This window comes from Panicum virgatum, chromosome 2K (genome assembly GCF_016808335.1).
Source record: "Panicum virgatum strain AP13 chromosome 2K, P.virgatum_v5, whole genome shotgun sequence".
In the NCBI taxonomy this organism is placed as follows: domain Eukaryota; kingdom Viridiplantae; phylum Streptophyta; class Magnoliopsida; order Poales; family Poaceae; genus Panicum; species Panicum virgatum.
This window is the reverse complement of record NC_053137.1, coordinates 37,887,863-37,913,231: the sequence shown is the minus strand read 5'-3', so window position 1 is coordinate 37,913,231 and position 25,369 is coordinate 37,887,863. Positions and strand designations below refer to the sequence as shown.

The 25,369-nt window shown below is 48.0% G+C and overlaps 2 protein-coding genes across 5 annotated transcripts; both read left to right on the top strand.

Annotated features, from left to right (window-relative positions):
* The first annotated feature begins 3,592 nt into the window (after window positions 1–3,592).
* LOC120674879 (flowering time control protein FPA-like) lies at window positions 3,593–17,771 on the top strand. Of its 4 annotated transcripts, XR_005675205.1 has the most exons (6): window positions 3,593–3,711; window positions 3,815–4,189; window positions 7,599–8,812; window positions 9,049–10,487; window positions 10,574–10,810; window positions 16,262–16,631. XR_005675205.1 is itself a non-coding variant. In XM_039955991.1 (5 exons), the coding sequence occupies exons 1-4, from the start codon at window positions 3,709–3,711 to the stop codon at window positions 10,478–10,480; spliced, it is 3,024 nt and encodes a 1,007-aa protein (XP_039811925.1). In that variant the 5' UTR covers window positions 3,593–3,708; the 3' UTR covers window positions 10,481–10,487; window positions 16,798–17,771. The 4 variants fall into 4 exon arrangements, 3 of the variants coding, with proteins under 3 accessions (XP_039811925.1, XP_039811919.1, XP_039811931.1); XM_039955991.1 differs by lacking the exons at window positions 10,574–10,810; window positions 16,262–16,631 and adding an exon at window positions 16,798–17,771; XM_039955985.1 differs by lacking the exon at window positions 10,574–10,810.
* Window positions 17,772–20,191: 2,420 nt separating this feature from the next.
* Window positions 20,192–25,066, top strand: LOC120674858 (E3 ubiquitin-protein ligase WAV3-like). The gene is made up of 3 exons (XM_039955965.1): window positions 20,192–20,454; window positions 21,820–21,912; window positions 23,302–25,066. The coding sequence occupies exons 1-3, from the start codon at window positions 20,311–20,313 to the stop codon at window positions 24,652–24,654; spliced, it is 1,590 nt and encodes a 529-aa protein (XP_039811899.1). The 5' UTR covers window positions 20,192–20,310; the 3' UTR covers window positions 24,655–25,066.
* Window positions 25,067–25,369: the final 303 nt, after the last annotated feature.

Here is a 25,369-nt window from a genome sequence, read left to right as displayed (position 1 = left end):
GGCTATGATTTAAACTTGCGGAAAACTAATTTTTATGCAGGGGTTCATTTGAAAGAAAGGATTTTCAAAGCAAGTTTTTCTTGTACCGAGTAACATGCAGTGTTGATCCACACAGGATCCAAGTTTTAAGTTGCTACCAGACTCCTCATCCGCCGTAGCACACGGCAGAACTGCCGGACACATTTTCAAAACAACTCACGCCAATCTGTCCATTTCCAGAAGAAACACCAGTTATGTGACCACACCGTAACTCGCCCAGTACCGTGGGCATGGCTATTAGAATAGATTCTTAACTCTGCAGAGGTGTGCAACTTTACCCACAAGCAGGGTACCACAGCTCGATCACCGTAGTGTCGGTGCAGATCCCAACAAAGCCATTACCCACCTTAGCTAGACCTGACTAGCCATCACGGGATCCACCAATGGGTCATTGACCTATCACAGAGGTTTTAACCGGGGCATAAGTCACACAGAGCTAATCCCCTCTCCTTGATCACCCGTTGCTCTCAGCTCTCCTGATGGCTATCAGACTAACTAGTGGGGTTTATGCTAAGCCGTTGCCCATACAACGGTCGAGTGGTTTGCACGATAGTGGAGTTAGGTGAGATGACACACCAACTCGGTCCTTAGTGGTGACAAGATGGATATCTCCCTTCCTTGCTCTGCCACACAGGCACGAGCACACCATTCGGCAATTCACACAGAAGTGCCATCCATCTCATCTTTCGAAATTCCACATTTTTCCCTTCCCACACACTCACAAATTTTTCCTTTTATAAAATAAGTTGTATCGTGTTTAAGGTCCTAAACGTTCTAGCAGCGATTAACGTCCAAACAAATCACATTCAGACATTAATCTAGGTGGTCAAGGAATATGTATAACAAATTAAGGGGTGGCTATCCAACCATATTTTCAGCAGGCAAAATATATGCAATTTCATAAAATAGGCTAATCGGTTGTGTTTATAAAAACTGTGACAAAACATGCATCAAAGGATGGGATTGAACTTGTCGTCTTCAAAGCCTTCCGGGAAGTCCTGATCGAGGTACTGTCCTTTGGGTTCGGGGTCGTAGAACTGGTCCTTGTTCACTCGCTGCTCGTCGGCGGGCTCTCCCTTGTTCACACCGTGATCAACGACGTATACAAACAAACACACAATCAAGAAAAAGAAATCAAAGTTTTATCGTTGAGCTCGAATCAGAAACAATTGAGATATGGGGATAGAAGTAATATTTTTGGGCGATTTCCTAATGGCATGGCTAAAACTATGTTAGGAATGGCGTGGTAAAGTTTCAGGTCGATCGAAGATTGTTTGGTGCATGAAATGATAGGCCGAAGAGGGGTTTAAGGTTAATTATGGATCCAAGGGCTACTTTGTAACTATTTTTGAGATAACAGGGGCTTGGTTGGAATTTTAGAAAACATCGGGGTCACTCTGGAAAAGTGTAGGGGCATATTTGAAATTAAGTTTATGGTGGAAGGGTTTATTTGCGAATAGGGAAAATATAAAAGGGCTCTTTTGTAAATGAACTAGAGAGGTGGGAGGGCCCTTAATGGAATAACAGAAAGGGCATGGGGGTATGGGCATATTCTCCCTTCTCTTCTTGCTCCCGACCGGGAAACAGGGGAGGGCGCGTGAGGGACGGCGGCGGCCCTTGCCAGCGGCCCTGGGGGCTTGGCAGCGGCCGGTTAGGAGGGGGAAAGGAGGAGGGGTGCCCGGGGAATGGATCCCCCCATTTCGAAGGAGGGGCCCCGCAGGGAGGGGAGCCATGGCGGCGGGCGGAGGTCGGCCATGGCCGGTGCGGTGGCGGCGCTGCAGGGCCAGGCGGCGGCCGGGGCTAGGGGAAAAGGAAGAGGGCGACGGTGGGATCCTTTTCCCTCACTCACCATGGACTGGGGTGCAGCGGAGCGTGCTAGCCACGGGGGCTGGCGGCGGCGGGCAGAGCTTGCTCGGGCGGCGGCGCTAGAGGGCTGAGGTGGAAAGCTGGGGGTAGTGGGCTGGTCGTGGATGTCGGAGGTGAGGTGAAGGGCCTACTTATAGGCGTGGCAAGGCGGTGGAGCGGGCGGGGCGTGTCGGGCGGCCGGCGAGGTAGCTCGCGGCCATTAATGGCGTTCGCCGTCGCGGAGCGGCGGCGCGAGCGGCGAGGCGGCACAGAGCGATGGGATAGCTCGGGCAGAGGCCGAACGGTGCGCCGGGCACTGCAGGCACGTGGGGCGCGTGGGTGCTGTGCGAGCACAAGAGCGGCCCGGCGGCGAAGGCGGGGCGCCGCACGCGGCTCTGCTCGCTGGCGGACGCGGAGCTCGGGCGTCGAGGCAGGCAAGCGGCACGGCGGTGTCGGGGTCGCGCAGAACGCGCGTTGCGCACAGCTCGGGCGCGGCACGTGGGCAGGCGGCGAGCGGCGCGGCGGGTGGCGCGGCCGCGTGGGGCACGCGTGGGCAGGGGCGCGCGCGTGCGCGTGCCGTGCGTGGGGTCGGCCGGAAGCAGGGGTGCGCGCGTGCGTGGGCGGCACCGAGCTGGGCAGGCGTGCGCGTGCGTGGCCGGGGTGGCGCGGCGAGCGAGCTGCTCTGCAGCGCGCGGGAGAGGAGAGAGGGAAGGGAGGGAGGATGAGGAGGAAAAAAGAAAAAGAAAGAATATGGAAAAAAAAGAAAGAAAAGGAGAGAGAAAGAGAGAGATGGCGGAAATTTCGACGACGATCACGACAGTGTCGGGCACGCGTGCCGGTCGGGCGTGACGCGCGGGACGAGGGCGAACAGGGAGACGGGACAATGATGGATTCGGATGTCGGGACCGGTTTTTCGGGAGATCGGGCGGGGAAGGTCTGAGCTCAACGATGAAAAGTTTTGAAAATTATTTTTATCGCGTGTTTTATTTTAATAGATTTTTCGGAATGTCACAGCGATTCTCTTTGATTCTTTATGCTGGCATGTGTTCCATCCTTTGGAATATACTTGTTTAAAAAACTAAATAAAGGCACATCCAATTTAAATACATTGAACTTTCTAGCATCCATATTAAATATGTTCTAGTTTCTAATTTTTTAGGATAATATAAGATCTTCTTTATCAATCACACACCCTTTATCAATCACACACCCACCCTTTATCAACCACACACACACATAATATCAAAACCACTTCTATCACCTTTACTTTATGGAGTGTTTCGATAGTTTCTAATTAAATATGTAGCATTGTTTAGCGCTAGTTTCATAAACAAGGATGATTGAGATGATTCAAAGGTTAACTTGGTTAGATATAATGGCAATAGATGAACAGCTTGTATACAAAGTTCTTTCTTCGTAAAAGAATGTCATCGTTGATAGCCTGCAATAAATCCTTCAAACCTTGGATCAAAATTTGATTTTTAAATCGTAAAGTTATCTATTTTAAAATAATAACATTAGGTTTTACTATATACTAAATTTGTCTATTTTAAAAAAGTACGCATATATGGTTTAAGATATAGTTTATATTAACAAGTTAGTACAACAAACCCCACAAATATTTCTAGGAACTATATATATAACTCCCCAGGCGGATAGTAATAAGAGTATTTGAAATTTAGACAAAAAAAAAACGCTGTAAATAATCACTTCCAACGTAAAAAAGAAGAAAAGAAAACCAGTTCACCAGCTGGCTCGCTCCTCCCTCCTATCGAACCGCAAACCCTAACCTCCCAATCGCCGCCACCCGCCGGCGGAGATCGAATGGTACACCCCGCCGCTCTTCTCCCACGCTTGCGATGCAGATGCGGTGGCTGTTGGAAATGCGGCTGCCCTGACCGATCCACGACCGGTTCTTGGCTTCTTGCAGATGGCGAGGGGCCGCCGCGGCCCGGGCGGGCGCGGGAGGTTCGCCGGCGGGCCTCGGGGCGACGAGCGGCTGCCCCGTCACGGCACTCGCGTAGATGAGGACCCATACACTCCGCCCCCGCGGCGGGCGTCGGGCTGGGGCGTGGCGCCTCCGTCGAGGCATCTTTGGGTGGGCGGCCTGGCGCCCGTCGTCACGGCGTCCGACCTGTCGGAGCTGTTCCTTCGGTGCGGCGACGTGGACGGCGTCGTCCGCGAGCCCGGGCGGAACTTCGCGTTCGTGAGCTTCCGGCGGGAAGGGGACGCCGTGGCTGCACTGCGGGAGCTGCAGGGGGCCCGCCTCGCCGGGGCGCCCGTTAGGATCGAGTTTTCCAAGGGGGTTAGTGTTGAGCATTCTCTGTTCGTAATCATATACGTTTGCTTTTTTGCCTCCAAAATATCACCAGTGCAGTGTTCTTTTCTCATCATGCGTGCAACAAAAAAGCTCGGAACAGCTTGCCACAGGGTTAAATAGTTGAAAGCGAGCCTGTCCGCAAAATATGCAGGAACAGCGGAGTGGAAGCTCAGTAACTACTGGGCTATTGGACGATCTCTCCACTGTTCATCCGTGTAAAGTCCTATCGATCTAGAATTTATTTAGACAGAGCCATTGCACACAGGTTTCACTTAAGCGAAATAATTCACACCCAGAGTATCTTCGAATTAGCAAACCTTAGCTGTCTCTCAGTTTCATACAAAGGGCAAAAGGTGACATCTCAAATGAACGGAATTAGGATTATTATTATCACGTGGCTCCCCTTGTCATCCCACTTCGACTCAACAACACTGCTAATTATACCTGTTTTGAAAGTGATGAATATGCGTCTCATGTCACTAGTTCAGCAATATGATGAGGCATTGAGTATTGAACAGAGCTTGAATAAACAGTTTGTAGACGAGCAGATGTGGTGCACCCTTATTTTTAGAAGATCCAATACAGTACATACTTATTATAAGATGAAATGCAGGGTATCCTTATTATAGAATCAGATGCAATGCATCTTCGCAACGCATATAAAATCTTATTTTCCTTTAATGATAACATATGGAGATGCTTAATAAAGTGCATATCCTGATGCTGAGCAATCAGGGAAAACTGTATGCATATGAAAACTACAAGATGTTGTCTTTCAGCAAAAGTGAGAAAATATGCTGTTGTATATAAATTATCATGCATCAGAGAAAGCTTGCTGCAAGTGCAATGTGCCAATATCATTGACTGGCATGCTAAATTTCCTGGTACTCTGTACCCTCTCGCAACACTTGGTACTATGAAGCACTGCAAATGAACCATGCCAGACACATAGGTAATGTGCAGCTTGGAAGTAAGTTCCATTGGGCTGAAATCTTGTTAGTGGGAAATCATTTCCTGTTTTTACTAGGTTAAATATGGAGCGAATTTAAACTATATTGATGTGACCTCTGTTACACTTAATCCATGCAGGCCTGGCTTAGCTAACAGGCACACATTAAAAATTGTTGCTTTATATGAACCTATTACTTATAACTTACCGTATGACCATATTGTTGCTTTTTTACAAACGGGCAACCACCTGTATGTTGAATGGTAATATAACATTTTGAAATAATGTCCAAAAGGCTGAAGCAGCATATATTCATATGTTAACATTTGTTTTCTCTTTTGCTTATAAAGCCTTATATGTAATTTTCGGCTTGTTTGCTACCGCTCCCCATACCAGCTCTCTCTCACACATAAACAAGAAGTTGCCTTGGATTACATGTGTTCTAAAGTATTGAAAAACAATGGGTTCAGAGGAAAGATGATTGACCTTAATCATCATGTGTGAAAATACATTTACATCATAAACTGGTAATGGATCCAGTTCTGCTCTACAAATTAGCTGCATAAGCATAGAATAGTTACCTGTCTGCCCCATGGTTTTATTGCAACTAGATAGTATGACTTATTCTCAAGTCAGTTTGGAAGTATAATTTCAGAAGTTGGGTGACTGATTGACGTACAATGTACAATGGTCTGGATAATATTTTGAATTTTTATTAGAAGAAAATTACCAAATCCACACGGTAGCCTGTTGATTGCTGATGGACTGGTGTAGTGGTGTTACTGAACTTTTTACTTGATGAAATGGTAAGCCGGTCGAATAAATTGAGCCTTCTGCAAATTCATGCAAGAATACTTTCTGAAAATACTCAAATCCTGCTTATTTGATCCATTGACTCGAAGGAACCAGGAATAGATGACTAATTTGTTACCTTGGAACTACGGAGCACCAACATTTGCGATGACTCCTTGCCATTTTAATTCCTTCATATTAATGGGGACAACTAAGGGACGTCAAAACACAGCAAAGAATTAGAAAAATAGGGTTAGGAGCCGTAGTTTCTCCTAAGCAGAGGACCTTTGGTAGAACTTTACTTATGAACAGCAGAGTAGGTATAGTAGGAAACATGGAGTAAAGAAGCATCTGAGCTTATAACATTTCCTTTAGTATGCAGCACTTATTATACATTAATGAAACTGTTATGGCAGTTAGAGAATTCCCTAAGTTACTGATATGGTTGTAAGGCTACATATTGAAGGAATCTTAAAAAGGAAAGGATAGTTGATCAATAATATTTAGGCCAGCACAACTTGTACAATTTTTTACAACCTATTTTGAGCCTCCCTGTGTCAAGAAAATTAAGTAAAATCAATAACTTTAACTGGTTTCCAGGGCCTGCATCCATACCATTACATTGTGTGCCTTCCTTTCTTTTAAACGACTCATTATTTTACCTGACAAATCCCTTGCATATCAGCATCTAAAATTATAAATGACATGGCACCTTCCATAGATGCTGGTATATGCAGAAGGCTAGTTCTAATTGTGGTACCCCAAAAACTTTGACAGTGGCAAGTAAGGGCCTGCAAATGGTTGGGCATCAAGTATTACCACAGAAAGTTGTTTGGCCTTTGGTTTCCATCATGGTGCACTTGCAATATAGTTCATGTTTTTGCTTTGTGCTTCTTTGGCGGGTTATAGAACGCTCTGAAACTGTAAATTTTATTATTTCTCTCAGATGGTTCTTTGTTTTTTCAAATCAACCTAACCATTTAGATTTTATCTTGAAACTCAAGCTTACACAGCTGGATTTACACTTTCTCACCGTTAACGATGTGCAGCTTATGGGTTTGAATCTATAGTGTGTCAACAGTGGCTTCTATGACTGGATCATTTTGTATTGAACCTTGACTCGGTTGCCTATACTATCACAAAAGTCCTGTGAGCAAAGAACACGACTCTATTGATCCAAGATGCCAAGATACTCCTTGTGTTACTTTGTTCCCTAATGCAGGAAATAATTACATGGTTTAGGCCAGAATACATGTGGGGTTATTGGGTTGGAGCCTTGTTCCTCATCACCCTGAGGAATTTTTGTTGTTCTCTGGGTGAACGTCATTTTCTAGCAGTACTATGGAGTTAAAAATTACCTTTGTAGCTAATGGAGATGTTTTCACTGACATCATGGTGTACCTGATTGCTTGTTAGTTGTTATGTCAGTATAGGCTTATTTTCTCTGGTAAGGAGTTCAGGACTAAACAAATATATAATTTAACTTGCCTACTATGCTTTAATCTTGTATCTTATCCTACACCAACTTGCTTCAGACTAAAAGTCATTGTCGTTGCTGCTTTAACCATGTATCTCAGGATCTTTTATTATCTTGCTTTAACACTGTGCCCACATCAAGTTGTACCAGGTTACCTGAAGTATTTGAATTTACAGGATAAGGCTTCAGGTAGCTCAATGGATGAAAGATATACACAGTATGTTGATGAGCGATATTCTATTGAACGTGGAAGAAAACGGCAACCTAGTCCTGAAAACACAATAGATAAATCTAAAAGAAGTAGGTCTTCAGAACCTAGTGAGGTGTTATGGATAGATTTTCCTCCTGGATTAAAGGCAGATGAGGCACTTCTATGGGAAGCCTTTTCACCTTTTGGGGACGTTGTCAGGGTAACAACATTCCCAGGCCGTACATACGCATTTGTTCAGTACACTAGTATTGCAGCAGCCTGCAGAGCAAAAGAGGCACTTCAGGGGAGGCTTTTCAATAATCCTAGAGTAAGCATATGCTTTTCTAGAAATGAAGGTGCTGCACCAGAAGTTGGGAAACAATCATTTGTTGCCCCATATTCACCCCAACCTAGTGCTCGGCCTGTCTTCAGAGACCAAGACTTTGAAGCCTTCCCTAGAGCTAGGCCTTTTGATAGCCCTCCGAGAGATCTACGCATGTCATCACCACATTTTGGCCCAAACAGGTTATCAAGAGATTCAGATGATGTGGGATTCTGCAGTGATAATTATTTTCAACAAGAAACTGGAGTAGAGCTTGGCTGTGTTTCTAATATGAAGCCTTTTAGAATACGAGAGCTCGGTCCAGAAAGAAGGGTGCATGAGGAATTGTATGATCCCAATACCGGAAGCACTACTGCTAGGAGTGATGCGCAATGGCACAACATTCCTTTTGAGAGACATCGGAGACCCTTACTGTTGGAAGATTCTAGGGATGTTAAAGACAATTCATACCTTATTTCAAAAAAGCTGAGGTGTGCTGAAGTGCATGATACTGAACTTCCTGAATATCATTTCTCTGAATTTGATCAAGGAAAGGTTCTCCCTGACTACCCAAGGAGGCCTCATTATGATCTGCCAGAAGATGATTTACGCTCTAAAATCTATCCATTTACTTCTATGCGTAGTAGACATCACATTGATCCTTTAAAGAATTTAACTACACCTGTAGATAAACATGAACCATGGCATGCTCAAGAGGGTTTTGCTAGGCATTTAGGAGAAATGGATAGGTTGACTCCTGAATATCATGAACCTGTTCTTAAGGACGAATGGAAATGGAATGGTACAATAGCAAAGGGAGGCACACCAATCTGCCGAGCTCGATGCTTCCCTGTTGGGAAGGTCCTTGACTTCATGCTGTAAGTTTGCATTCTTACGTTCCTACATTTTCTATTAGCTGCAGTTTACAACAACATCTACAGCAGAGAATTCGAGCACCTAAGACTTCCCCATGAGTGATTCTTTAATTTTTATAGTAGAACCATTAGTATTTAGACTGCATTACTGCATGCTTTATTATGTTTCCCACAGTGTGATAACTGGGGTATCTATTGTTCATATTGGCATCATGTTAATGTTATTTTTGTAATTTCAGGCCTGAGTTTCTGGATTGCACTGCTAGGACAAGTCTTGATATGCTTTCGAAGCACTACTATCAAGCTGCTGGCAGCTGGGTGGTATTTTTTGTTCCAGAAAATGATGCGGACATGGCAGCTTATAATGATTTCATGAGTTACCTTGGTGATAAGCAGCGTGCAGCAGTTTGTAAGCTTGGAGAGAGGAGCACCTTGTTTCTTGTTCCACCTTCAGATTTCTCTGAGCAAGTACTGAGAGTGCCTGGAAAAGTCAGCATATCTGGAGTCATTCTGAAGTTTCAGCAGTCAAATCCTGATTATAACTCGCTAAATCGCAGATCGTTGGAGCAAATTCACCCACCTTCTGCAAGTAATCTGAACACTGATGTAAGCAGTCGCGAAGATCTGAATGTACTGAGAAGACTCAATGCACCAGATATCAGGACATTCCCACAGGGTCCAGATTATGTCTTCTCATCAGGTGGAAGTTATACCCCAGCAAATGCAGATATTATTTCGCCTTACAAGCCAGAGAGTGCCCCATATTTTGTCCCTCAATTACCACATGAACGGCCACCAGCTGACCACCGCGTGGGTATAGCAGAAGACCAACATCAGCAACTCCCAAACAGATTGCCCTCCGGATGGCCCAATATCATAAATGATCCAAATCCAGGTTCTGGTAACTTCAGTTCTTTGGCCCAAAGTGCAATCTCACATGCTCCAAATAATAGGACACAGGAGCCATACACATTTGCTACTCAAGGTGTACCAAAAGGGTCAGCATCAGGGTATACACCAGGTGAAGCATCCAACAGCATGTCCTGGCCTTCGATGCAACCAAACTCACAGCAGGTAACTATACCTGATCAACCTACTATTCCAGTATCACTGCCACCAGATCAACTTGCGCAGCTGGCTGCCCTTCTTGCACAACAAAACCAACCTGGAAATGCTGGCTTACCTATGGACAGCTCAAACAATCAATCTGGATTCATACAGAATTCCAATCCTCATGGACATGCTATGATGATGCCAGTCAACTCTGGCCCCATCCCTATCCAGAACTCACTGCCACCTTTTCCACCATCTATGTCACAGCTACCTGCTCATGTGCCACCAATACAACATCCAGCCAGTGCTCCTATACTCTCTAACACCACTTTGTCGATACCACCCATGCATGCCATGGTGAACCCGGCTCATTCTTCGATGCCAATGAGACCCTTCGTTCCTCCACTTCCTGAAGGTCCTCCGCCCTTTCAGCAGAACACATCCAGTGCTCCCACAGTACAACCTTTAGCTCCTCCTGGTCAGCAGCCTAGCCAACAACAGTCTACTCAGGAAGACATTGATGGAGATCCTCAAAAGCGCCTTCAAGCAACATTGCAGTTGGCAGCAACCTTGCTTAAGCAGATTCAAAATCAATCAAACCCTGGTCCCCAGAAATAGATGCAAGGTAATTGTCTCTCAGTAAATCTTGCTTTTAATTTGTATTGATTCGTATTTTAAACGATGTATATTTGAGCAGTGTTATTGCTGCAGGATCTGTGTTCCTCGGTCAAATTTATTTCTTGGGTCTTTTCGGTGTGAATTATATCTTGCCTGCCTGCTAGAAAAAAGAAAATCCTTTGGAACCTGATACTGATGTTAGTGATCCGAGTCTCAATCAAGATATGCAACATGTACAAAGACCTAATGTTAGTGATAGCCAGGAACCATTTCAACTTTTCAGCTGAACCCCAGGAGGGCAGCTTGGCATTAAGCCGCTTGATTGAAATGGTAAGGATACATAATTCAGTTACAAAAGGATGGCAGCTGCTTATATAGAGCAGGGCCACTACCAGCATATTCTTTGCATAAAGCAAGATGCTTAGACTACTTGGGAACCAAGGCATCTCATGATCAACTTGAGAGCCAAGGCACCCCTACTGATAAAGCAAAAAGTGCATAAAGTAAGATACAAGTGCCAGCTTAATACTGACAATCTCCCCCTTAAGCCTAGCACTAAGTGACCTGCTTCAAGCCGAGCTTCCTCCTCATCTCCTGGAACTTGGTCTTGCCCAGTGACTTGGTAAGGATGTCGGCGAGCTGGTCAGCGGTGGCGATGTAGTTGGCCTTGATGCTCCCTTCTTCCAGACAATTCCTGATGAAATGGAACTTAGTACGGATGTGCTTGCTCCTGTCGTGGAAAACAGGGTTCTTCGCCAGAGCTAGAGCAGACTTGCTGTCTACCTTAAGCTCCACTGCCTCCATCTTCCTGTCCAGGAGCTCCCCGAGCAGCCTAGACAACCACAGCGCTTGGGTTGCTGCGGTGGTGGTTGCAATGTACTCAGCCTCGCAGCTGGACAGTGCCACCACCCTTTGCTTCACGGACTGCCAGCTGACCAAGCAATCTCCCAGGAAGAACAGAGTCCCGCTGGTGCTCTTGCTTGTATCCACGTCGCCGGCGAGATCACTGTCGCAGTAGCTGATGAAGCGCGCGGTGCCCGGAGCCCTCTTGTAGTGTAGACCAAAGTCCAGGGTCCCGGCCACATAGCGTAGCACACGCTTGACCGCCTGCAGATGCTCCGCCGTAGGCCGTTGCATGAACCGGCTCAGGTACCCGACGGCGAACGCGTGGTCCGGCCGAGTGTGGACGAGGTACCGCAGACTGCTGACAAGCCGCCGGTAGTGCGTGGGATCCACTTCCTCCGCCTTGCTCTCCCGGTTGAGCCGCAACTTCTCCATTGGTGTGGCGGCTGGATTGCACCCCGCCATTCCTCCCAACTCGAGGATGCGCTCGGCATAGCTGGCTTGACGAAGGACGATGCCCTCGGCTTCTTGGCGCACCTCGACGCCGAGGTAGAAGCAGAGGAGGCCAAGGTCACTCATGTCGAAGTGCTCCTTCATCGCGGCCTTGAAGTTCTCCACCTCTCCCTAATCGGCACCGGTGATGATGAGGTCGTCGATGTAGATGCCGACGAGCAGGACAGTGCGCCCACTGCCCCGCCTGTACACCGCCGCTTCATGCGCGCTCTGCGTGAACCCCATCTTCTTCAGTGTGGTGTCCAACTTCGCGTTCCAGGCGCGCGGTGCTTGCCTCAGCCAGTAGAGAGCCTTGCGCAGCCTGGACACCTTTCCTTCTCCGGCGACGGCGAAACCTGGCGGCTGTCGCACGTACACCTCCTCCTTGAGGTCGCCGTTGAGGAAGGCGGACTTCACGTCCATATGGTGCACCTTCCAACCTTCCTGCGCCGCCAGTCGAGAACCCGCACGGATTCCATCCTCGCCACCGGTGCGAAGGCATCTTTGAAGTCAATGCCTTCCTGCTGCACGAATCCGCGCGCCACCAGCCTGGCCTTGAGCCTGGTCACCATCCCCTTCTCGTCCTTCTTGAGCTTGTACACCCACTTGAGAGAAATTGGGCGGTGGCCGGCGGGCAGGTGCACCAGCTCCCACGTCTTGTTCTTCTCCACGGCTTGGAGCTCCTGCTTCATGGCAGCCTCCCACGCTGGATCGCCGTTGGCTTCCGCGTATCCAGTCGGCTCACCAGCATGAGTGAGGTGGAGCTGGGCGAAGAGTCACGGCGCCTGACCTGGAGGGAGTCGTCGCCGAGGATGTTCGCCATCGTGCGGTAGCGGAGGGGCTCATCATCGTAGGATGCATCGAGCTTGTCCTCGTCATCCTCCAGAGGCGTGGCGTGCTCAACATCTGGCGCTGGGGGCGGAGTTGGCACCGCCGGCGTGGACTCTTCTTGAAACAGAGGAGTCGAATCCTCTGCTTAAGGGCTCCCCTGCTCCCCCGGAGCTGGAGATGGCGAGTGCGGCGCAGATGGAGAAGAGAAGGGGCTTGAGACAGGGGAAGCAGATGTCGATGTCCGCGCTCCCTCTGTTCCTTCCTCCCAGACATGCTCGACGGCGAACTTCTCGTCCGCCGGAGTCTGTCCACCTCCTTCCTTGATCCAGTCCCACCCGCGACTCTCGTCGAAGACGACGTCGCGCGAGACGCGCACACGCTGTGTTGCCGGGTCGAAGATGCGGTACGCCTTGGCGCCGTCGGCGTAGCTGATGAGGATGCCGGGGATGCTGCGTTCGTCAAGCTTCTTAAGCTGCGACAGATCCTTGGTGAAGGCCACACATCCAAATGTGCGCAGGTACCCGACTTCCGGCGCCTTCCCGTGCCATGCTTCATACGGCATCACGCCCTTTAGCGCCTTGGTGGGTGCTCTGTTCAGCAGGTGAACCGCGGTAACCACGGCCTCGCCCCAAAAGCGTGCCGGCAACCCGCGCTGCTTCAGCAGAGCCCGCGCCATCGCGACCACCGTCTGATTTCGCCGCTCCACAACTCCATTCTGTTGCGGCGTGTACGGGGCACTGTAGTGGCGCTGGATCCCCTCCTCGGCGCAGTACGCCGCGAACTTGGCGACGGTGAACTCGCGCCCGTTGTCCGTGCGCAGCGCCCGCAGCTTCTTCCCGCTCTTCTTCTCTGCTGCGGCCTGAAGATGCTTGATTGCATCCGCTTCAGCATCCTTGGTCGTCAGCAGAGCCACCCACATGTACTGCGTGGCGTCGTCCACCAGCAACAGGAAGTAGCGTCTTCCACCGGGAGTTGCCGGCGTGATCGGCTCGCAGGGATTGCCGTGGACGAGTTCCAGCGGATCCTGCGCGCGGTACTGGGCTTCACACGGGAACGGAGCTCCGCGGTGCTTGGTGATGGCGCACGTGTCGCAGAACTGGCCGACACTGGCCGACATGGCTGATCACCGGCAGCCCGCGCGCCATGTCGTCCTTGGACAGCTGATGAAGTGCGTCGAAGTGGAGGTGGCCATACCGCTCGTGCCAACGCCAAGCTTCATCATCCTTGCGCGCGGCGAGGTAGAGCGGCGAGGCTGTCTTGATGTGGAGGATGTAGAGCTTGTTGGCGCAGCGGCGAACCTTGACGAGCAGCCGCTTGTGCTGATCCCAAATCCACAGGACTTCGTGATCAATCACCACCTTGGATCCTCCCTCATCTAGCTGGCCGAGACTCATGATCGAGTTGCGAAGAGCAGGGATGTAGTACACACCATGAAGCACCCGGTGCTTGCCGTTCTTCGCCTCGAAGATGATGGAGCCGACGCCGTGAATCTCCACCTTTGACTCGTCGCCGAATCTCACTGTGCCTCTGGCCGTCGTGTCCAGATCGGTGAAGAGCTCGCGGCGTCCAGTCATATGGTGGGTGGCGCCACTGTCCAGGTACCGGCCGTTGAGTTTGTCGTCGACGCCGGTGCCGATGTCGAGGAAGGTGCTGGCTTTCGGCTCGTGGAGGTCGAGGTCGGCGTTCTTGGCGTAGAAGGACGAAGCAGGAACCTTGCTGCTGTACGCCTCCGCGTCCATCTCCAGGAACCCATGCGCGAGGAATAGAGCATGGTCAACCTCTGCTTCCGCCACGTTCGCCGCGCCACCACGATCTCGACCACGATCACGCCGGGGATGGGGGCAATCGCGTGCCCAGTGGCCGGCACCGTTGCAGTTGAGGCAGGTGTCGTCGCGGTTAGCCCTGCGTTCACCGCCGGCGGTGCCTGCCTTGTCCCCTCCACCACGATCCGCGCCGCCACGGTCTCCGTCGCGGTCACCGCCCTTGGGCTTGTTCTTCTTGCCTCCACGGGGACGTCGACGGCGATCCTTGGACGGTCCAGCTCCCTCCTTCTCGAAGGCCAGCCACTGCTCGGCGGTGTAGAGGAGCTTGCCGGCGGCAGCCTCCGACTCCGGCGCGCGCTCGCGGTCCTGAGCTGCCTTGAGCCGGCCGGTCACGTCTTCAATTGTGAGCTGCCCGAAGTCGAGTAGCGTCTCGATGGAGAGAACCAGCTGCTCGTACTTTTTGGGCACACACTAGAGAAATTTCTCCACGGCGCACTCTTCGTCGAGGTCGGTATCGCCGTTGAGGGCCATCTGCTCCATCAGGTTTGTCAGGCGAAGAGCAAAGTCCTCAATTTGCTCACCGGGCTGAAAAACGAGGCCTTCCCACTCGCCACGGAGCTGCTGCAGCGTGGCGCGACGGACGCGCTCACTGCCGAGACGCCTCCCAGGCGAGCTTGGCCGTCGGCTTGTTGGCGAGGGCGGCGCCGAGATCTGCCGGTACCGCAGCGCAGAGCTTCCAAGGCCCAGCGATCATCCTCGTAGATAACGTCGCCGTAGGCGACGGCCTCCCAGAGACCGCGCGCCTGGAGCTTCACCTTCATGGGAAGGTTCCACTCATGGTAGTTGGCGCGGGTGAGCATGGGCCATCCGCCGCCGATGTCGCGGTAGACTTGCACCACCGGTGACCGACCACGTCGCCTGTGGCGCCTATCTGGGGACGGGAGTGGTGACGACGGCGCTCCGGAGTGTGGAAGCGCTCCGACCCTTCGCCCGCCTGCCTCCCATCCTCGATCTCCTGGCACAAGGCGGCGGCCGCGGCTACGGCAGTTTGAGCCGCCTGGGCCGCTGCCTGCGCGACCGCTGCTTCTGCGGCGGCAAGACGGGCCTCCCGTGTCTGGTCTTCCACGGTGACACCACCGGAGCCCGACCCGGAGACGTCCTTGCCCTTCGCTGTGGCGGTGGCGCGCTTGCTGGAGTTGGGCATGGCTGTGGCGGCGGCGGAGGGGGGAAAAGGGTGTCTAACCTAGGCTCTAGATGCCAATTGATAGCTAGGAACCATTTCAACTTTTCAGCTGAACCCCAGGAGGGGCATCTTGGCATTAAGCCGCTTGATTGAAATGGTAAGGATACATAATTCAGTTACAAAAGGATGGCAGCTGCTTATATAGAGCGGGCCACTACCAGCATGTTCTTTGCATAAAGCAAGATGCTTAGACTACTTGGGAACCAAGGCATCTCATGATCAACTTGAGAGCCAAGGCACCCCTACTGATAAAGCAAAAAGTGCATAAAGTATGATACAAGTGCTAGCTTAATACTGACAGTTAGTTTTAAAGCAAAATACCTTACACTGTATATCCTGATGGAAATAGATATGACTTCCATTCTCATGTTAAGATCTAGGGTTTGTGAGTGAAAGAGAGAGGAATGTGCGATGGGTAGTCAGCTAGGAGCAGTGGTGCAGCTAGGAGTGTTGATCTCTAGGAATACACGATAGGGAGGGCGTGGAGAGTTACCTAATTGTAAGCTAAGGGGCCCTTGCCCTTAATTTCATTATTTTCATCCACAGGGCAACTGCTTGCACTTTTCAGGAATTAGCAATCATCACCAGTTGAATTACATGTTATGGCAGGTTATTTGTTATGTGAACCTGGAAGGAATCTTATGGTGGCAATCCTTTTTGTTCTAAGAAGCCTGAAACTGATGATGACATGCTTTCCTGCAGTTCTATACCATCGCCTCCTGTGGTGTGAATGTGTATCCCTTGTAAGCTATTAAGCATTAGCTGTTGTCTTGTCTGAACTGCTCCTTGCCTGGTACAAATGGCCGAGACTAATGTTAGGATTTTGTTGTTTCATTTCTTGATCGTGTCTTTCTGTAGCCGAGACTGGTTTACAAGGCTCACTAATTGGTGTTTTGGTTCCAGAGGTTGTGATGGAATGGCTTCCATGAGTAACATAGTAATGCAGCTTCACATCGATGCTTGTTCCTACAGAGGGATATCTGCTGCCTTATCATCAGGCATTGTTTGTTGTTTGCTTTTGCCTCTTACTCCTAGAGAGATTTATGATGCCGTTTGTTGCTACATTCATCCCTGAGTTGCTGAGCTAATGCATTATATTTTCTCTAAAGCTTGTTCGCCTGCTAATAAGTCTTATGTTGGTGCAGGCTTGCATGACTTGTTTCGTCAGGCCCATTTGGAATTGCGACTAAGCCTTTGGTTGTGGTTTTGGAAAGCCTTGGTATCATGCTGGGATCAATGGCCATTGTGCTGTAGATATATTGTTTACATACCAATCCATCTTCGGTGTTTGTTTCAAACTCTCGTACAATCTCAGGTCCTTTTTATTTTATGTATGCCTGTCTGTCAGAAGGTAACAAAGGCCCTTGTTCCATTGACGCTGCTTTAGTATGCCAGCAAGGGTGGATACAGCTTTGCAATTCCTGCTGATTATTGGAGCTGTTTGCACCTATGGGACATGCATGATCTTTGAATCCTGGCTGTACTGGGATGCCTAAGCTATGTTCGAGATTCAGAGCAGGCAGTTCTTTTGGTTTTTTATTTTAATCCCCACTCAGCTTTCACCTTTGGGGGTCACTGGGTGTGTGCTGTGTGCTGTGTGCTGTGCATATGATGGCGGCACTTGTTTCAGTGCCGCAGTAGCTTTATGCCGCCCCTGCCATCGATGGTCTTGTCTGCTAAAGAAGGCAACATAGGCGGTTGTTATCATCAGTGATGGCCTGCTAAAAGTTCGGTTTCATGAGCTGAGTGGGCATGATGACTATGCATTTGCAGCAATTCATTCCCTTGGCCTCGTATCACACAGACGAAGAATGATGGCCTTTCTTTCTGCTACGTGTTAGCTGGTGTTTTCTTCTTGTTTTTTTTCTTTCTGTTCTTTATTTATACTACCTCTGTCTCAGAATATAAGCATTCTAGCTATGTACCAGGTTCATTGCATCTTCTATGTACCTGGACAAGTACTTGATACATTAGAGATGCTATGAACCTGGACATCTAGAAACATAGCTAGGAAGGCTTATATTGTGGGATGGAGGGAGCACATTGTATCCATTTCTAAATCATGCTTTGTTTTGTCGGGCGAGACTGATGTACGGATGATTCAGGTTCTGTACCATGATGTTTGCCTGCTCCTCTTCTTTTTTATTGAGATCCGGCAAGTGTTCGAACCTGTGAGGTTTGAATTAGGATCTTGCAGATCCAGCATATGGTGTCATCTGTTTCCTTGGGATGCCTTGACTGTCAAGCTCGCGCTAACGGCTCCATACCATCTTTCTTCTGACTTTCACTTTGAGGCCTGCTCTTTGTCAACCCTGCCCGGAGTTTCTTTTTCTGCTTGTGGGCCCTTTTGTTTTGTATCCTAGCGCGCCAAGTAATGTGTTCTTTTCTTGGACAAGCCAAAATCTAGCTTAATACAGCAACTAATAATACTGTAATGCATGTATGAGGTTTTATTACAAATGTGGCCCTGGTTTTTTTACTGGTACTGAGTCATTGGATGCACGGAACCTCCAGAAACAGAAGACCTATGCTCCAATGGGTGTTGTTAACCGTGATATTACTAGTACGACACCATCGGTTATTGCTGGTTTTCTTGCAAGCGATTTTTCGCACACTCAGCTTACCTCTCCAGTCCCTGCTCAAGGACAGATTGGGCAGCAGCATGGACAGCGACATCGGATCTTCCATGCAAAGTGACTCTACTTTTAGTCTTTAATTGTGTCATTATTAATTAAAATATAATAGTGAATAGTCAGGGTCTCAGAGAGAGAGAGAGAGAGAGAGACTTTGTAGGGACTAGCTACTAGCTAGGGAGTATTGTTTGGTGGGTTCCCTCAGTCTCACCAAATTAACTCTCCAACCCAAATTTAGCGTGACCTCTTGGGGCATTGTCACAAAATTGCCAGAGTTCTACAACTATTGAATGTGTATGAAAAGTGTTTATTTTTTTTTAAAAAACATAACAGAAGACCTGTTGCTTTCTTTGTTGCACAACTTCACCAAGCGTGCATTAATCTCTAAGCCTCATTCACGTAACATACACGGTTCAAGCATTGCAAACACTTCGCAGCAATTTTAACAAACGACCTTGCATTAGCAGGGATGGCAACAACACTTTCTTCACGCAGGCTGCTTCACCCACTCTGGAAAAAGATCAACCAGCGGCTTCAGAGAAAGATCAAACACAACATACACGTCTCCCCGCTGAAGCCATTTATTTCTAAACTGAAACCACCTACTAAATACTAACCAAGTAGTCCTATCACCTTTTGGGTTAGTGGTGCTAATCCACACTTTTTGTAACCGGTTGCAACTAATCCAACAACTGCTGCTGATACACACACATCAATGGCCATTCACATATACTGCCATGCCATCCTCTGCATCTGCTCTGTTGTCTTCTTCCTTTTTTTTTCTCACCCCTGGGTTCAATGGAAGCTGAGCTCTTGAAATGAAACAAAGAAAAAAAAGGCAAAGAAACAAAAGATAAAGCAAAACAAAAGAAAAGGTCTCAACTGAACATTTTGGGCATTGCGCCGCTGTACTCTGACTGACTGATGACTGACCGCCGGCTGACTGACTGCTGGCCAGTCACTCTCTCACAGTCACAGGCCAGTCACTCTCTCACAGTCCCATACAGGCCGTTGGCTCAGCCTTACTTGTGGAGAGATGAGCGGCTATGATTGGCTTTGCCTGCCTGGGCAGCCGCTCAGCCGACGGCTGAGATGAGACGTCCGGTGTGGCCTGGTGTGAGTGCGAGTCCAAGGCAGTCAAGGCATGCACCAAAAGGTTTTTAATTGGCGTTCCCGTGCTCAAAGGGAAAAAGGTTGGCAGAGGAGATGGACCACGGTGAATAATAAGCAAGGTCTCTTTGCATACAGATCCAAGAAATGTTCAGAATTAGATCGGCATAGCATTTTATATACTTGCAATTGCAAATGGATAGAACATTAGTTAGGTACACAGTACTCCCAAGTATTTGTTCTGAAAATAATATTCAAAGTGATGGCCACAAGTGTTAATAAAAAAATAATTGTTGAGGCCCCGGGAACTGAGATTAGTCTCATTCAATGGATTTAGTGATTTGATTGGAAAACCGATGGATGTCCGTTAGCGCCAACCCCTCTATTTTAAAAAGATGGGCTGACCCAGTATCCTCCTCCAGGCTCCAAGCAATGGCTGGCACAGTAATGAATCCCAGTTCACCACTTGTTTTCATTCGAAGAGTAGGTCCAAAATCCAAATGAGAAAATGACAAGGCTACATTTGCAATTGCCAACTCTGCTCACTTTTTTTTTTTTTTTGGAAATCAGCCAAGAGCTCTGGCGCATCTTGTAAGAAAGGAGGTGGAGCACCTGCCCCAACCGGTGTCGAACGCGCGTGGGCTTGGGCTGGGCAAGCCATCCGAGCCCCAGCTCGGTCCCCAACTCTAACTCTGCTCACCTCACCAGGAGCAGAGAGAGAGAGAGAGAGAGAGGCGTCATCTTTCTTGCACAGCCTGCTCTTTGTACAAAGCCCACAAGGCAGCCAGAGGGTAGCGTTTACACCTCTGAGACATCAGCAAAGCAAGACCAAAGGAGAGAAGCAGACTGGAGTGAGGAAGAGATTATGGTGGTGTAGGCAGCTGAGTGGGTAGGGGAGGAGCGAGAGAGGGAGCAATGGTGGGGGGATGCGCCGGCGGTGACGGCGCCGCCGAGGGGACGCTCGCGAGGTGGCGAAGGGCGGCGGCCAAGCGGATCGGCCTCTCCTGCGCCGCCTTCTTCTCCTACGCCGCCACTCCCTCCCCGCCTTCCTCCAAGACTGTATGCGCCCATCTCTCGCTCCATGTCCTATCCTCTTGCTTCCAAGGATTTAACGGCAGTCGGCAGCTGTTCTTGGTGAAAAGGGTCCAAGAAATGGCTCATCTTTGCTGCATTGTTCACAATCCCATCAGACTTGCTCTGTTTTCTTGGTTCCCGTCGTTTTATTTTCAAGAAAACAAGATTTTATGTCAATTTGTGCAAGTTCCTAGTTAACTGCAGCTGTATTGTACAAAAAAAAAGATTCAGGCATCCACTTCATTGGATTGAGTAAATTTTGATTTTCCACCCACAACATCAATGCATCTGTCTCCTGTCCTGTTCTGGCTTCTAGTTTCTTGCTCTTTTTCCTCTGTCCCTTTCAGACTTTTCTTAACTGCATTTTGGTTTTTTGCACCCCCTTCAGTTTTAGGTGTGGTTGTTGCGTGCTTCCATCGAAAGCAGAAGTTTCTGCCTCTTGTCTCATTTAGATTCATCTCATCCAACAGAGAGGGTGCCCCAAATGCTTTACTTGTTGGTTGGTTTTGGCATTTTCTTTACTGAAAAAAATGCAAATACTGGCTAGATATGGATTTCAACAAGAATCACAATCCTTTTGCCTTCGTTTTATTCATAGGTGTCCCGAGTACTAGTAGTCGTTTCTCAACCTAGCTGGTTTGTCGTTCTCGGTACTATCCATCCATTAAAGGGAATTATTGCTCTGGCTTTCTCACCATCTTATCTTGTACTGGTACCCTGGGAGAAATATTAGGAGTAAATTTGAAACGCACCCTCCACAACGGCCAACCATACCAAGTTACGGTCACCTTGTTTTCTTCAAATTTCGACTCTTGATCCAGCCATCTAAACAAGGTTGAAATATCTGGACATGTAGCATTCTGGATCCGTTATCGTTCATGTGAGGGGCCACGCATTGTCTTGGGTACTGTTGGTACCTTTTCCCTTATTTGAGGATCGGTGGCGATTGTTGCAAGTTGCGTGCATAGGCCACATATTTTTATTAGAGCAGTAACTGTTCCCTAGAAATTTCCCTTCTTTCTTTAAAAAGGGCATTCTTTTCTTCCTTTCATTCGCAACATTCACCTTCCTTAGGACTATAGACCAACATGGTATCCAGTAACTTGGCTGTTAGCGGTTACAGTGCAAATGTTTCAGCAGTGTAAGCAATGACCATATGATGGGTATGTGTTTCTAGAATTTTTTGAACTCACATGTGTCCTTGATACCATTGACAACCTTGCCTGTCTTTTTTTCACTGTTTTTCGTATTTATTGTCCAAGCAATCTGAACAGTTTCTTGAATGCAGCTGTATTGCAGCGCACATGTATATCCTACTCCATAACTCATTGTGGGTTGTGATATATGCAGATCTCATGCTCGGCACTGAATGCGCCTGTAGACAACAGTGATGGAGGGCAGCAAAAGATGGAGGAACCCACAAGCACCAGAATGGCTGACAAGGTACCAGCTATATGTCCATTTACATTCCCCTTTTTTCTATTCACACTTTTTTTCTATTTTTTTTACTCAAATGTACTATTTTTAATTTGGACAATCTCAATAATGGAAATCATTTAAAATAAACTTTTCTCTAACTAATGAACTAGTGAAGAGATCATGATCATGTTTTCCTAAGAATGATTACGATGGCAAGAGACAAGCTAATGATAACAAGAGACAAACTGATTAGTTATGGTAGCGGTGACAAGCTACAAGGCAAATTGCTGGTAATTAGCAATTAGAATATCTCGATGTTGTGTTCTTCACTCTAGACCCCCTCTAGAATGGTCAAGGGTGAAGGTTGTCCTCTCCAAGGCAAGCTGTTTTCTGAAAGAAAATAATTTAGGAGGTCACTACGTTGAGGATTAAGGCTCTTCAGACAGAACAAATGTGGTAATAATGTTTCAAATATTGATGATCAAGACATCTGTAGTTTCTATCTTCATTTTCAATGGTTTGAATGGATGACAGTTGCAATTCCCAGGTGTATAAAAAGGCTGCATACATTCCTTTAGTGCACATATTAAGTCTACATTGACATCAAATATTGGCTCCTAGAATTGTGTTTGCCTTTCGTAAGTTTCAAAAATTTGCTATTATGATGCTGTGGTACTTTTCAGCTACTGTTCATGGACACTTATGTGGTCTTACTGCTGCATAAAAGTAAGAGCAGTCACTTATGAGCACCTTGTCATAGTCGACAGTGACCAACAGGGGGTTTCTTGACAAAAAAAAACTAGTGTCTTTTTAAATTATTTGAAAAGCATATTATTTCAATTAGGCAGGTCTTTTGCGATTTAATACTAATATTTTGGTGAAAGAATTCTATAATTTAAGATCAGAAAGGACATTTACTGATCTATGTTCTTGCAATGTACACCTCTTCGCCAGCTTGGTTGCAATGGCATTACACAATTTATGTTGAAGATAAATTTTGAATCACAAAATGTTCCTAGGACAAGATGTGTGAGTTAACAAGTAATTTGGATTCTGGTGAAGTCTTTTTGTTTTTCCTGATGAGCAGTCCTATTTATTCAACATAGGCCAGCTTGCAATGTTTATGATAATTGCCATATATTGCCCTGCAAGCATCTCCATCAAAGTAATTAGTGTTGAAGGCTGGTTTGTTTTGGCGGTTATGGAAGTAGACCTTAGAGCTAAATGATGCATTGAAGGAAGCGCGCACAAAAAAAAGGATTCTAGAATGAGAATTTTTATTATTTTAGATTACTCCTAAGTTTTGGCACTTATTTATTTGTGGCCTTTCATAGACATGCAGTTTACTTTCTAATAATTCTCATGTGTATTCTGATCGCATTCAGTTGCAATATGTTGTGATTTTAATTTCAGAATCTTTGTGCAATATGTTTGGAGCTCCTCAGCAGCACCAGCAGCAGTGATGTTGACAATGTTGAGAGTCAAGGAATCTTCACAGCACAATGCTCCCACTCTTTCCACTTCCTATGCATTGCCTCCAACATCCGGCATGGCAATATCACCTGCCCTATCTGCCGTGCACAATGGTCTGAGCTGCCACGTGATCTGAAGGTTCCACCATTGCTGCACAACCAGTCGGATCCAATCCTTCGAATCCTTGATGACAACATTGCATCATCCCGTGTTAACAGAAGGTCCTCCATACGTGCTGCCCGCTACAACGATGATGACCCGGTTGAGCCTTACACTTTGACTGAGCATGTGGACCCATGTCTTCGCTTTGCCCTTATCCCAGCTCCGGTGGCAGCACATCATCATCTCCTCGGGCATTATCCCTGTGGACATATGTTGCCACTACAACAGCACTGCCAATACAGCAGTTCCTCCATGCTTTCACCACCACAGATAGCTTCACCAAGCGGGCAAAGGCGTGCTTACCTCTCGGTCAGTCTTGCTCCGCAGCCAGCCATGGACTTGGTTCTGGTTGCCAGTCCTAATGGACCACATCTAAGGCTCTTGAAGCAGGCAATGGCACTTGTTGTCTTCTCCATGAGGGCAATCGACCGGTTATCCATTGTCACAAATGCTACCACCGCAACCCGTGCATTCCCCTTGCGTCGGATGACATCCCATGGAAAAAGAATGGCATTGCAGGTCATTGAACACCTCTGTTGTGTTGGCGGAACTGATCCTGTAGGAGCTATACATAAAGGCCTGAAGATATTGGAGGACCGGGCACATCAGAACCCAAGCAACTGCACCCTTCACTTGTCTGACCATCCAGTCCGCAGCTGTGTTGGGGTGGACATGAACCATTCCAACATCCCGGTTCACCAGTTCCATGTCGGGCTCGGTTTTGGGGTGCAGAGTGGCTTCATCATGCATGAGTTTGAGGAACTCCTGGCGCGTTTGCTTGGTGGCGTGATAGGTGACACCCAGCTGAGGATAGGGGAGCATGGGGGAATGGTGAGGCTAGGCGAGCTGAGAGGTGGTGAAGAGCGAAGGATCCCGCTTGACCTTGTGGCAGACTGTGGCTTCATACTGGTTGGCTACAGTTACCTGGAGGGTGGAAGAGAGGACCAGCTGAGGACGGGTGAAACTGCAGTCGGATTTGAAGAGAAAGGTGACAACCGGTACTGCGGAGCGAGGGAGATGGGGCTGAGCATTGGTGGCGAGAGGAGAAGCTGCTGTGCGGAGAGGCGGGACTACCATGACCCATTCATGGCGCGGCGATGGGCGAAGCATTTCAATGTGTACAGGGCATGAGTAAAAGAGCTTGGCGATCTCAGCTGCATGATATGATTCTTGTTGGTTTCCTTTTTTGAATTCCTGCAAGCATCTGAAGGTGGTGTCTGCTTTTGGATTCTTTTGTTGTGAATCTGAATCCCTGTAAGATGCCTGTGTCCGTGAAATGTGTGCAGAGGTTTTTCTGTTGACATATTCTGTTTGAGTGAATCAGAATGTGAAAGAGACGGTACTGGAAGGCAAATGGTACAGTTTGAGTGAGCGTCAGGAAGTTGAAGTGTTATTCTTCGGAGGCGCCGCCTTTGTATCTGCATTATTGAATTAGAATGTGTTCTCTCTTCATTTCTTCTGCTTGCTGGCAAAGTAAATTTCCAGCAAACATTACATGAAACTACCACAAAGTCAGGTTGCGTAGTAAAATCTCTTTGAATTATTTTGCCACAATGTTTTACCCGCGAGGTAATTCCTTCAACGCCACTAAAAATTATAGCACTTCCTTGTATGCCACTAAATTTTTCAAACTTCCCTCATTGCCGTCAAATATTTTTTGTCTGCCGCGTCTTGCTCCCTCCGCAACAAAACCATCCGCCCGAGCCAGGTTGCGTCGGTGATTGGACTCACTGACACTCCTGTCTCCCGCCCCCATAGAACGCCGCCTTCGGTTCAGGTGGTGCACCCCGCCCTCCCGGCGCACCGCATTCACAACTTTAACCATTAATTTTCGTAGAATACGAAA